General features: G+C 60.2%; 1 protein-coding gene across 1 annotated transcript in view; it reads right to left on the bottom strand.

The window, feature by feature from the left end:
* Window positions 1-13,139, bottom strand: part of SLC7A10 (solute carrier family 7 member 10) — a 15,431-nt gene extending 2,292 nt beyond the window's left edge. The window contains 6 exon segments of the mRNA XM_030874451.2: window positions 81-204; window positions 959-1,112; window positions 1,199-1,324; window positions 1,585-1,736; window positions 3,815-4,019; window positions 12,895-13,139. Of these exon segments, the coding sequence (XP_030730311.1) occupies window positions 81-204; window positions 959-1,112; window positions 1,199-1,324; window positions 1,585-1,736; window positions 3,815-4,019; window positions 12,895-13,045 (912 nt within the window). The 5' untranslated portion in view covers window positions 13,046-13,139.

The following is a 13,139-nucleotide window of genomic DNA, read 5'->3' as shown; positions in this document are numbered from 1 at the left end:
GGGTGGGCACAGAAGAGAGGGGGCGCGTGAGGCGGGGTGGAGGCCGGGCAGGAGCCAGGACCAAGCGGGGCCCCACTCACCACGGCCACTGCGTTAGAGGCCAGCAGCTCCTGGGGGGACATGGCAGTGAAGTAGGCGACATTGGTGAAGGTGTACACGAAGGTCACCAGGGGGATGGAGATGAAGATGGCACGAGGTAGGTTCCTGGGGACAGTGGTGCAGTGTGTCAGCATCAGCCCTTGCGGGGCTGGGGGACGGGGCCTCAGGGTGGTGGGGCGTGGCAGGGGACCCAGCAACGGGAGCAGCTTTGAGCCTCCACCGCCTGGGTCTGCTGGGGGCCTTGGGGCAGCGAAGGGGGCAGCACTGCTGTCCGTCTCCCCCCTAGTCCCCAGCCCAGCCTTGGCACAGGCTGGTGGGAGGAAGGGCAGATGGAGAAGGGGCCACTCATATCCTGGGGAGGGGGGCGGATCTAATGTCTGGGACATTGCATACAGCCAAAATCAGACTTGAAAATCCTCAAAGCGCCCTTAGAGCTCAGTCCACAGACCAGGGTCCCCCGGGACTCCCATGAGCCCCAGCTCCAGCTGTAACTGTTCACGGTCAAGGTCCCAGCTGAGCGTCAGAGGGAGCCATTGGCTTCGTTTTTAGGGACCATGTTGTGCGCACATGTGTAATTGTTGGCCAAATGCAGATAGCTGGATCCACTTACAGCGAGACAATGATACTCAGTGTTTCTGAGGCCCAGCAAGGGGCCGTGACTCATCCACAGCCATACAGAACAGGGTCAGGCTGGAACACAAGCGTCCCGGCTGCCTTTCCAGAGCCGTTCCCGGTGGGTAGCAGTGCGGTCAGGCAGATGACCAGGCCGGCCAGAGGTGACAGCGGCTCTGTGTGGGGAGGCCGCCTCTCCCACCCCACACCACACCCCTTCCCAGGGCCTGGCCGGAGCCCCGCTCACTTTCGAGGGTCCACCAGCTCCTCGGTGACATAGTTGAGGAAGTTCCAGCCGCTGAAGGCAAAGGAGCCCTGGAGGAAGGCCAGGGCCAGGTGACCCACGGACGGCGTCATCCAGAAGTCGAAGGCATTGCTGGGCCTCAGCTCCTCGAAGTGTCCTGGGGGTCCGGAGGTCAAGGGTCAGCGTCGTCTCCCTGGCCCTGTGCCCAGCCCCCACCCCCACCCCCCCACAGCCCGGCCCTACCTTGGAAGATCTGGACAAAGCCCACGCCAATGATGAGTGACAGGGCCAGCAGCTTCCCGCCGGTGAACACGTCCTGGATGCGCGTGGCCCAGCGCACGCTCGAGCTGTTCACCCACGTCAGGAGCACTGAGGAGAAGGGGCGGGTGGCTGGGTGGGCGGGCACCCGAGGCCAAGCCCCTCGAGGTGGGCCACAGCCAAGGCCAGCCCGGGCTGCAGGAGGGCGGTGTCCCCTGCAGCCGCTGGAGTGCCAGAAGCCCAACCCCTGAGGCCAACTTCACGGGGACTGACAGCTGGAGGGACCTCCCCCGAAAGTCCCCCCACGGGGGCAGGGAGCAGGGTGGGCCCTGGGGACAGACGCCCAGCCCGGCCCCACGGTGGACACTCACTAAGGCAGGCCATGGAGAGCGCACGGGAAGCGGCGGCCGGGGGGATGCAGTTGGGGAACACGGGCTGCAGCACGTAGTTGGAGAAGGTCATGGAGATGACGGCCAGGCTGGTGGGGTACATGATGAGGACGGCGCTCCAGAGCAGCAGGAAGCTGGAAGGAGTGAGGGCCCAAGTGGCTCGGGCCTCCCGGCACCCTCCCAGCCAAGGGGGCCTGGATATGTGGAGTGGGGCTGCACCCTGGGCCCCGGCACCCGGAGCTGCTGTGGGGGCCAGATACCAGCTTTGGTCCAGGGAGGCAGGGCCAACCTTGTTGAGGTCTCTGCTCTATTTATGAACTGTTTCAACAGAGACAGCGTTCAGCGCAAACAGCTACGGGCCTGCCCTTGGGCAGGTGTGGAGAGAGACTCGGGACCCAAGCACGTTTCTAATGGCCGCCTAGTCCCCGGTCACAGGCTGCTCCCGCGACCTCCAGTCACAGCTCCAGCTGTAGTTCTCAGCAGAGCCCTGTGGCTGCAGGTGGCTGACTCCGAGCTGTGATCCCCGAGGGACCAGACCTTGCAAAGACCCCTGGCTGGGGTGACAGGGATTTATATCCCATCCGCCAGAATCTCACCTCTGCAGGGTGCCCACGTGGGAGTGAGGCCCAACCTGTTCCTGGGGGCTCCGTCTGCACCCAGGCGAGTGCCTGTCCGTGGGGGTGGTCCTAGTCCCCTGTCCGTCCCACCCTGAGGGTAGGGATTGCCTCATCCGGGGACACCAAGCTCAGTGGCTTCCTCTTGGTCCTCCTTTGCTCTGTAGCCCTGCTTCCTTACCTCTTGCTTTGCACCACCTCTCCCCCTTTGGCTTCTGGGACATCCTAGCTCCATGACCCTCCTCCCATACTGGGTGCTCCCCGCTGCCCACCCTCGATGCTGGGTGCCCTTGGGGTGGGTCTCGGGTCCTCCTCTCCCTTCCATCTTCTTGAGTTTTCTACCACACAGCAAAATTCTTCTGCTTTCTCAGGTCCCAAGCCCCTTTGAGGACCCTCTCCCCAGAGGAGAACAGCAGGGCCCCATCCTCCACTGCCCTGTTAAAGGCCCCTGACCACATCCCTCGGAACCAAACTTTAAATACTTCAGCCTAGACCTTTCGTCTGCGCTCCAGATCCCCCACCCAAGGCCTGACTCAGCGTCTCCCCGGACACGCCACCGACCCCACCTATGCGTTAGATCCCAACCTAAAATCTCCCTCTCCCCGTCCCGGGAACCACCATCTATGGAGTCTCTCCAAGCCTCTCCTTCATGCCACACTGGCCACCACGTCCTCCTCATTGAGACTCCTAAATGGTCCTGGAATCTTCCTGTACCTTTGTCCTGGCCCTCAGCATGGCTCAGCTGGATAGCTGCAATAGCTTTGATGGCCCTCCACCTACAGGCTGCCCCGTCCCCGACAAGCCCTGGCGTCTACGATGGATCTGACCTCACCTGTGGCCGTGGCAGACAGACCAAGCTCGCCCAGGCCACCAGCCTCTGTATGTGCTACCCCTCCTGGTCGGCCAACAAAACCCCACCCTTCCTCCAAGCCTGGCACAAATGTGGTTTTCCTGGGAGTCTTCTCTGGGTGGTGGGCACCCCGTTCTCTTAGCTGCTGGGCTGCAGCCTCTCACATATCTTCAAAGCAAGGATCCTCCTGGTCTTAATCACATTTGAAGGATCATTTCCCTTCTGCACTGTAAGCAACTTGAGGCCCGGGATGGATCTTTTTATCATTGCGTCCTGGCCCTCAGCCCACAGTAGGTGCTCAGCTAACGTTCACGTGAATAAAGGAACATCGGGAGCTATTTAAAGGGAACGTCTTGCAGGGCGTTGATAGGACTGTCATGCACCCCCCCACCCTGCCTTTAGTTTACTAACGTCAAGGTGTCCCTGACTGGATGTTGGCGTGATCTAGAGAGGTTTCCATAGTAAGGTCCTCCCCACCCATAAGCACCTGGGTGGGGAGTGGGGCTTAGAGGAGCTCTATTTAAAAGGAAGCACAGAGAGGTCAAGGGGCCAGCTGGAGTAGGGTGGGCATTGATCCCACCCACCCTGGCCTTAGAAGGCTGCCCAACACCTCCCCTTCCCTCCATCTACTCCCATGACCTCCCTGCAATGTGAGAAGCAGAGGAGGACACTGGGGTCCTGGGCCCAGCTGGCCATCCATTCTGGAGAGGCTGTCACCACCCCACAGCTGCTGGTGCCCCACACTCACCCAGCCAGGCCCCCGAAGATCTCGGTGACATAGGCGTAGTCCCCACCAGACCTGGGGATGGCGACTCCCAGCTCCGCGTAGCACAGTGAGCCCAAGGCAGTGATGCCCCCACCCAGGACCCAGACGAAGAGGGCCAGACCCACGGAGCCACAGTGCTCTAGGACTCCCTTGGGGGAGATGAAGATGCCCGAGCCGATGATGTTTCCTGTCAGGGGGAAGAGGTGGGGAGGCATCAGGTCTGGGCGCCCCCAGCAGGGCAGCCTCTCTGTGCAGCTCCAGATGCTGCCGTGAGGAGGGGAGCCCGGGCTGCTCCCTCAAGGAGGAGGGTGGGCCTGGAGGCACCCTCCTGGGTCCCTCAAACCCTGCAAGTCCCACTCTGGCCACCTCAGCTCCCCTCCCCAGCCCCTGGCATGGCGAGTGGCACTTTGTCCAGACAGGCTCCACTGCCAGAGATGGGTCCTGTTCTGAGTTCCTCTGCCCCCAACTAACAGCCATGAGGTAGGGCAAGCACAAGCAGTGGCAGAGTGGCAGCCACTCCACTGCATCCCCCCAGGGCCCAGGCCCAGTCCCTCGCCCCTGGCCAAGGCCTCCAGGCTTGTCAGCCTCCAGCCACCTGGCTTCCTCCCAGCCTGGCCAGAGCTGGCCACCTAAAGCAAGACCTTGACCATGATACTCTCTTGCCACCTTCCTATTGGCCGAAATCCAAACTCATGGAGTGGCTTGGGGACTGGCACCTCCTCCACGAAGTCCTCCTTGACCACACCGGTAAGGCTCCTCCTCCCACTTCACAGCCCCAGACCCTGCTCCGTACTTTATTTCTTTACCTTCCATCTCCTCTTTCCCTATTAGAGAGCCCTTTGCCCGCTGGGTTCCTCCCTGACCTAGGACCCATGCCTGGCATTGTTAAAATGTTTCAGGTCCTGGGCGAGGGTCAGTGGGGTGAGGGAGAGGAGCTGGTGCATCTTCAGGGCTGGGGGTTGCTTAGCCGCCATCACGGAAGGGATGGGGTGGATGATGGCAGGCTGGCAGGACTCAGTTGGCTCAGCCTGGGGTCTGGACACAGATGCCTCTCCCTTGGGAACAGCTCACTGGTTGCAAACAGGGGTCACTGCTCTAATCCTAGGACCACAGTGGGAAACTCTGGCTGGGGCTCAGGAGACAGGGAACCTCTTGAGTCCCGTCTATACAATGGGACTGCTGTGAGGATTCAGCAAGGTACTGTACGGGAAGCCTCAGCTCATTCACAGCTGTATCCAGGTGTCCTTTGCATCTTTGCGTGGTTCTGTGTGTACCGTCTGCAACCTCACCTTGGGCCTCCAGCACACAGTTGGGGCTCAATACACATCTGTTGAGCAAACTACAGGACGAGTGAACGGCCCGACGCCCAAAGTGGCACCAATGCCACTGAAGGACTGAACTCCTCCTCTGTGAAGTGGGGGGCAGCAGTCTCCACTCGACCCCCCCAGAAGGGGACTGTGGGCAGTAGCAGAGAGGGTGGCTAGCTTCCAAGACTTGGGTGCCAGGGGAATCTGCCAGGTCATGGGTCACAGAAAGCCTGGCCTGCCCATGGGCTGAGTCTGAGTTTTGGAAGGATGGGCACTGTGGGGCACTCATGGGGTCTGGGCACAGAACAATGGGAAACGCTCAGAGGGCCACGCTGTGGGCTGCAGAGCAGGTTCCCAGGATGAGTAAAACGCTGAGCACCCGCTTAGCCCTGAGGTCCCTGGCAGTTCGGGCAAAGTGGGCAATGTTCTGCATTACCCGGGTCTCACCATCTCTGCAAATGAATCAGGCCACATCACTGGTGATTTGGACTAGGGCCTGCCCAAGAGGAAATAATCCCAGAACCCACAGGCCACATGAAGAAAAGAGCAACACTGCTGGGACCCGGGGCTTAGCCCCTCCACGAGATGGGCCCCACCTGCCGGGGCCCAGGGGCGGGGAGCGCATGTCCGTCAGGGCAGACCCTGCCCGCTCCACCTGCCAGGCCCACAGGCGGGTCTGGACGAGGACACAGCTGGGGCGGCCCATCTGCATGCGTTCCCTGTCCACAGTCCTACCCCACCCCCACCCGGCCGGCACAGATTTCCAGTCTGGACGGCCACGACGCCCCACTTGGTTTTCTAGTCACGTCCCAGGAGCCCTAAATACATCCAGATAAGGAGGAAAGAATTCCTGTCTCCCAGCTCCAGAGGTAAGCTGTGTCCTCAGCTTGCTTCCAGGGAGAGAGGGGCCGCTTCCTTCATCCGCCACGGGGCCCAGGGCCTGGGTGGGCTGCTAGGCTTCTAAAGAGACTTGGCGGTCACTCTATCCAGCAGTAGAGCCTCTGTTCTCAGGACCTGGTGGAGTGGGATTTGCCAAAAGCCAGGGAGGTTGGAAGCCAGTGGGGGCTGGGTGGCCTTGGAAGGAGCTGGGTGCATCCAGGGCCCTGAGCCACCCACCTCGTGGGGACGCCCACCACCCTACGCAATTCAGCCTGACGGGGCCTCACGAGGGTAGCCCTCGGGGAAGCCACACCTGGCGCCTCGTCCTCCGAGGCTGGGATTTGAAAGGGACACATCACTTGTCTGTGCCCAGCGGCTGAAGACTCGGCAGATGGGCCGGGGTGAGGATCGCTATTGTTTTAGACACATGGCTGCAGGCCACAGTGCAGGACTTCTCCCCACGTGGCTCAAAGGAACACACGTGCCAGCAGGTGGCTCTGAGCTCTCTGGGGGCCTCTTCCTCTGGGCCTGGACAGCCTCCAGCATCTGCCTCAGGTCTGTGCTGGAAGGTGGCACAAAACCCCATGGAGGTCCACTGGCCGCTCTGGCACCGTGTGGGCTGGACTGGGCTCTGCGAGGAGCAAGGTGGGCGGCAGGCCTGGGTGAGGGGCAGCGGGCAGGGAGGAGGAGGGATGCTGCTGAGGACAGGGGTGGGCGTTTCCAGCACTGAACGATGTCAGGAGCTGTGGAGCAGGGACCATGGAGCTGCAAGGCAGTGCTGCAGGCGAACCTGCCCATGCCTCCTGGTGGTGGGTCCAGGCCTCCCTTCTCAGCCCTCATGTTCAGGGCCAGCAGAATCAGCTCTGCCCGACTGGGTGAACTGCAGTGGACAAGCCCAACCCTTGGGGCATCCTGCTCTGGAGGAAGCGGAGGGGGGCAGGAACCACACACTGTGGGATGGGCCAGGAGACACTGCTGAGCACCCGGTCAGGTGTCTGATGGACGGCAGGCTGGAGAAAGGTGGGTTCCGAGACCTCCATGTTCCCATCCACCCAGTGGGACGGCTGCTCTGTGGTCCTTGCAGGTCCTTGGCGGGGCCAGAGCTCCGAGGAAGGTGGGCGAGGATGTGAGTCCCTCAACTAGGGGGCCCCCCTCCAGTCTCCTCCCGCCCCTCTTCCCTCAGGCCAAGCTGGGTGGTTTTTATCACATTAAGATGTGTGGCCTGATGGGGCTTACCCGGCTCCGTGAAGGAACGAAGAAAGAGCCATTGTTCCCCCGGCTGCCGCGGTGAGTGCTGACCTATTTCTGGGAGGCATGAGCCGACCACGGAGGTCACAGGGGTGGACTGCGGAGGTCGTGTGGGTGGAAGGGGCCAGCTGCCCTCGGTGTGTGTGTGGGGACCGTGCAGAGTTGGATCTGGGGGAGGGGTCAGGGATGTCCTGTCAGGCTGCTGGCACCGCCCCTCATCCCTAGAACACTTTCAGGAGTCTGTTGTGTGACCTCAGGCCCGTGCTGCTCCCTGGGCCTCAGTTTCCCCTTGTGCCAGTAAGGACCACTGAGCTAGGGGGCAGCAGAGGGCTGGTGCAACACTGACTTTGGCTGAGGCACTGCTGGGCAGGAGGGACGCATCCTGCACATCTGCACGGGGCCCGAGGAAACACAGTTTCTGCTTGGAGCCCTCTGTCCCGCATTGCGGCAGGTCTCTCCGCAGCTCAATGGCTTCCCAGAAGCAACGCCACCCCCAGGAAGCCCTCCCTGATCTCCCATCTTGATTCCTATAAGCTGGCCCCTGCTCCTCTCCCATGGTACCTGGAGTATGGCCAGGAAGTGACTACTTTATTTGCCATCCTGGGCAGACCCTGCATGCCCAGAGGGCGGGGTCTGTGCCCTGGCCTGCTGAGATGAGAAGTCCAAGCCCCCTAGAAGGACAGGGAACCCCCAGGGCCTAGGTCCCCTTACACGCACCTGGCCTATCGCCTGCCTCTTCAGCGAGCAGGGCCATGGCGGGGCCTCCTCCTGCCACGCTGGCCTGCTGGCCTGGCAGAGAGTAGCTCAGGGCTCCTGGGTCTGATCAGGGGCTGGCCATAGGCCAGACCTCCTCCGTTTGCCCCGGGCAATGAGTCCCAGCACCTCCCTGTTAGGATGTGACCCATGAGGGCTCTGGGGAAGAGCTCCAAATCCCCGTTGGTAAGTCCCAAGGCCCCTGAGGCCATGGGCGGGACCAATTATTAGTTGAGAACCCCTACATCTGGGTTTGAATCCCAGATCCCTCATGATGGGAGGCTGTCGACAAGGCACTTCACTCTCCGAACCTTCTTATCTGTAAGATGGGGAGATGAGGCAGTGATGTGGGTCTGTTCCCACACTGCCTGCTCCATCAGAGGCCCCAGGAAGTGCTTATGGGTCTCACTATTGTCATCTACCTTGGAAACACCCCAGGCCACCCAAGCTGGCCCTTGGATCTGAACACTCTGGGACCTCACCACCCTGGGGTCAGCAGCCAGAGCCCTGCTTTGGGGGCCCTGCTATTGCTCTGGGTGAAGCCTGTGACTCCCAGCACAGCGTCCTTACGGTGAGCATGTCAGGCACCCCTCCAGGGGGACAGCAGTGCCGCTGAGGTGTTGGCAGAACTCCAGGGAGGTGAGTGGGGACGTTTCCAGGACATGCCTGGAATTGCCAATTGGTCAGCGTGCGCCTCCGGCCTAACCCACTTTCCTTTTGGGAGAGGGGCGAGCAGGAGAGTGGAACTCTCTCCCCCGGACCTGCTCATCTCACAGTCTTCCCAGGTCAATTAATGGCAAACCATGCCCCCAGCTGCGCAGGCCCCACCCTGCTGTCACCCAGACTCCACTCTGCTATACCCTGTGTCCAGGTCAACATATTTGGCTCAATCTTCCAAACACACCTAGGACTGAACCTCCTCTCAGCACCTCCACCGCTGCCACGCTGCTCTGAACCACCATCATGTCTCACCCAGGTGACTCAAGCACCCTCCCGACTGGGCTTCCAGCTTCTGCCTCTCCTGCCCACAGCCTCTTCTCCACAGTAAGCCCCAGGCCATGCCATGCCGTGCCACCCCACGCCATCCCATCCCATCTCATCCCGCCCCATGCCATCTCATGCCATCTCTCTTCTGCCCAAAGCCCTCCCAGGCTCCCACCTGACAAAGAGAAGAAGGCAAAGTCTTTACTGCGGCTGCAAGGCCTACACAGACTGCACCCCATCTCACTCCTGACTCATCTACCTACAATCCTCCCTCCTTCATTTTCTCACCTTAGCGCTTACATTACCCTGGCAGCTAAACATTCAGCTTGCTTATCTGTTTGCTCTTTGACTCCCATGCTGGAATGTCAGATCCAGGACAGGAATTTTGTCTGTCTTGTTCCCTGTTGTGTCTCCAGCACCTAGAACAGTGCCCAGCACTGTCCAGTACCTACCTGTTGAACAGATGAATGAGCGTGACCAGAGCTAGCAGGCCCCATCCTTGTAGCCAGAGCTGCTTCAGCCCCCGACGGTGTCTTAGAGCACACCAAGGGCATCTGACCCTGGGCTGGTTGCAGCCTCAGGTCCCCAGTTTCCTCATCTGTAAATTGGGGCTATGGTGAGGTACAGACAGCCTCCTGTGTGGTTTTATGTCCCCTCAGGGTCCCGGGGAGGATGGGTTGGGGTTCTGGAGAGGGCTATCCTCTGAGCAGCCCAGCACCTCCAGCCCCAGAGACAACGGAGGGAACTGGCCATGGCTGGATGAGTAGAGATTGGCTCCTAAGGAGACAGGGTTCGTGAAGGAGGTCCCTGAGTTCTAGAACATATTTGAGCCTGATCCACAAACATGGGCTGGATATTTGAGTCAAAGGGAGAAAGCGAAGGACAGGACAGTCTGGTCAGTAGACCTGGCTGATTCCCGCTCTGCTGAACCTGGGCACGACCCTTCCTTGGGTGTGGATGGGGAGGGAGCTGGTTGTGGTCCCTGAGTCAGGACAAGAGACCCTGTACATACAGCCCTGGGTGGGGGTGCGGGAGTCAGAGGCTATTTCTCTGTCCACCTGTTTGTTCATCTACCCATAGTAGAGTGGCGAGCTCACTAAATCCCGGTTGGATGAGCTCCCAGCTCAATCCTCAACCTTCCCCCATCATGGGCTCTGCATCTGGCCCCAATTTTGCCCTGCACCAGAGCAGTGTGAAGAAAGGCACTGGATTGGGAGAAGAGTCCAATTCTGGTTCCAAATTCCAAGTCCACCACTTGCAGCATTGTCATTTAACTTCCAACCTCAGTTTCTACATCTGTAAAATGGGTATAAAAATACCCATCTTGCAAGGCAGGCAATCAAATGAGATAAAGGGAGAACATGTTTTCATAATGTGGTAAGGTGTGTTTTTCTGAATAGGCATTGGATGTGGTGATGTCTTGCGCAGTGTCTGCCCCAGAAGGCTCTTTTTCCTCCAGGCTGGCCCGTTCCCCTCCAGTTGTGCTTGCTGTAGCCAGCAGGTGCTGTCCTAAACACATTTTAGGTGGAGTCTTGCTCTAGCCCAAAGCCCTTTTAAGTCATTCCATTCCTACTCCTCAGCCTGGGGCAGGGGTTACAAAGGGAGAGAATTATCGGATCTGCTGGGAGGGTCTATTTGGAAGTTTTGGAGATAATAAGCTGCTATCAAACAAGAAAGATTATGGAGGAAGCTATAAAGTTTTCAAGACTTTTAAGGCTAAACTATGACACTTGGCAGACAATTTTTACTTTGACCAGGCTCCCCAGGGCAGGAAAGTGGGGAAAGATGTGGGAGTCCGGGCTACCGGAACAGTGAAAGGGGAGGAAGTGGGGGCCTTCTGGGCATCAGGCTGGGGAGGGCAGTGCAGTGATTCAGCCCACCCCTGCCTCCTCCGTCATCTGTCACCTTCTGGACCAGGTCCATTCTCCCCTTGTCTGTCTCCTGCCCAGTCCAGCCTCCTGCCTGCTGAAACCCCTCAAAGCTCCCCAGGCAGGCTTGTAGGACCACCCCTGAGTGTCCTGGGCTGGAGTCAGGTCATCTGGGTTCTGTTCCTGAGTCCGCCACTCTTGGCTAAGTCACTCCTAACCCCAGCTCAGTCTTCAAGGCCTGAAGCCAAGGGGGCAGTGGACCTGGAACAGCAAAAATGGTATGAAAAGTGGGGGAGCTGTAAGGGCAGAGCTGTGCTGCACAGAAAAATTCTGGCAGAATTAGCCTCATCCACTCCCACCATCACCACCAGGGCCCTCTTTTGAGGAGAGAGGAGCCAGCAGCCTCTGCTTGACCTGAGGGGGATGGGAGGCGGGGAGGAGAAAGAGTAGGAATACAGCTCGAGGGTGCTGGGTTTAGCTGAGGCAGCCCAGCAAGGACCACGTCTCTCCCTGCACCTGCCGGGCACTGCGGCTGGCTCCAGACACAGTCAGCCTCTTGACCCCAAGGCCCACCCATGATGTATGGGGCTTCCTCTTCCTGAAGGCACAGCTCCTGGAGAGGGTGTGGGCCAGGGCAAAGCTCTAACCAGTACCCTGGCCAAATCCCTGGAACCAGCCCTTCCTCTCAGCGGTCAAGCAGGGGCACTCTTGTCCAAGAAGGTCTCTGGACCAGATCAGGACCAGCTCCTAGAAGACACCTTTCCAGGTGCAAGTGGGTGAGACAGAGAGGTACCTGCACAGGGGCTGTGTGCTGGGGCAATTCTCAGTGCGAGTGCAGGGGGTGGCCAAGATCTAGACCCCAACCTTGGCCCAGGAGCTCCCAGTGTGGGGGCAGAGGAGGAGGAGGTGAAGACACCAGTCTGCCCTCCTGAGCCCCCAACTTTTTCCATCTCCAAGGGTCTGAGGATGGGTGGGCAGTGAATGCACAAGCAGCACCCACTGGCTGGGGAGGGGAAGACTGGGCAGTTGGTAAAGTGAGAGTGGTCAAGACCCTTGCCATTCATCCTTCCAGCCTGTGTCTCCTGGGAGACAGGAGACGGAACAGACTCCTCCCACCACGAAGGTCTCTGAGGCACCTGGTGTGGATACAGGCACAGGTCTGGGTGAGCCAGTTCCTGAGGCATCAGTGTTCTTGACTTGGGACAGAAGGAGGAAAACCCCACCACTGTTCTCACTGTGCCCTGAGCCCTCTGCCTACCCAGAAGTCCCCAAGTGGGGGAAGGATGCACAGACTCATTCTCAGGTGGGGAAGCTGGGCTAGAGAGCGAGAGGATGCAGATGGGATCCCAGCCCAGGAAGCAGCTGGCCTTTCGCAGGCTGGGTCTGCCCACCCGAACTGGGCCTCCCCCAGTCACTGGCTGCTCCTCCGCCTCTGCCAGGGTCCTGCTGCAGAATTCTGCACTAATTATATACTCTGAACCGATTTCCCCTCTGGGCTGGCTCTACCTGTCCAGGCTACCCACAGTCCCTCCTGCTTGCGAAGAATAAATCATTCACACGGCGCGGCACCTGGACCCTGCACACAGTAGGAACTCAGTTTAAGCCACAAGACTCAGAACTTGGGGCCTCAGCGGGGGTCAGCTTACCGAGTTCCCACACTTGCAAGACCCCGCACTCAAGGCAGGACCACAGCCATCTCCATGCTACAGACGAGAAGACTGAGGGTAACTGCCTTGCGGAAGTCCATGGCGAAGTAAAGGTGGGAGGAGGATTCCAGCGGTGGATGGGACCTGCACCTCCTTCAAGCGCAAAAATTCGGGGCACTTGGGGAGGTGGAAACAAGAAGCCCTGTGGCTGCTGTGTGAGGGGAGACACCGCAGGTGCCCCGGGCGGGCATCCCCTCATCCATGTTCCACCGTCTCAGACCGGTAGGCGCGCCCGGAGAGGGGTGCTCCTTGTTCCGAGCCGCTGCGCGCCTTAGGCCCTACCGCCCCAGGCACCCGCCCGCCCCGCGCCCGCTCACCGATGATGATGGTGCAGGCGCTCACCAGCCCGATCTCCTTCTTGAGCGCCACCCGCTCCGAGGCGCCGGGCCCGGGGCCCGGGCCAGGGGAGGGCGAGGGAGCAGGGACCGGGTTCCCGCGCCCGCTCGGCTGCTGCGTGTGGCCGGCCATGTCACTGTCCCGCCGCGTCCCAGCTCCCTGCGCTGCCCCGTCTGTCCGACCAGCCGCCAGGCAGCCCGTCCGTCCGGCTGTCGGTGCGCGCCGC

The sequence above is a fragment of the Globicephala melas genome, chromosome 19 (assembly GCF_963455315.2).
Source record: "Globicephala melas chromosome 19, mGloMel1.2, whole genome shotgun sequence".
NCBI lineage: Eukaryota > Metazoa > Chordata > Mammalia > Artiodactyla > Delphinidae > Globicephala > Globicephala melas.
This window is presented reverse-complemented; position numbering and strand designations above follow the sequence as displayed.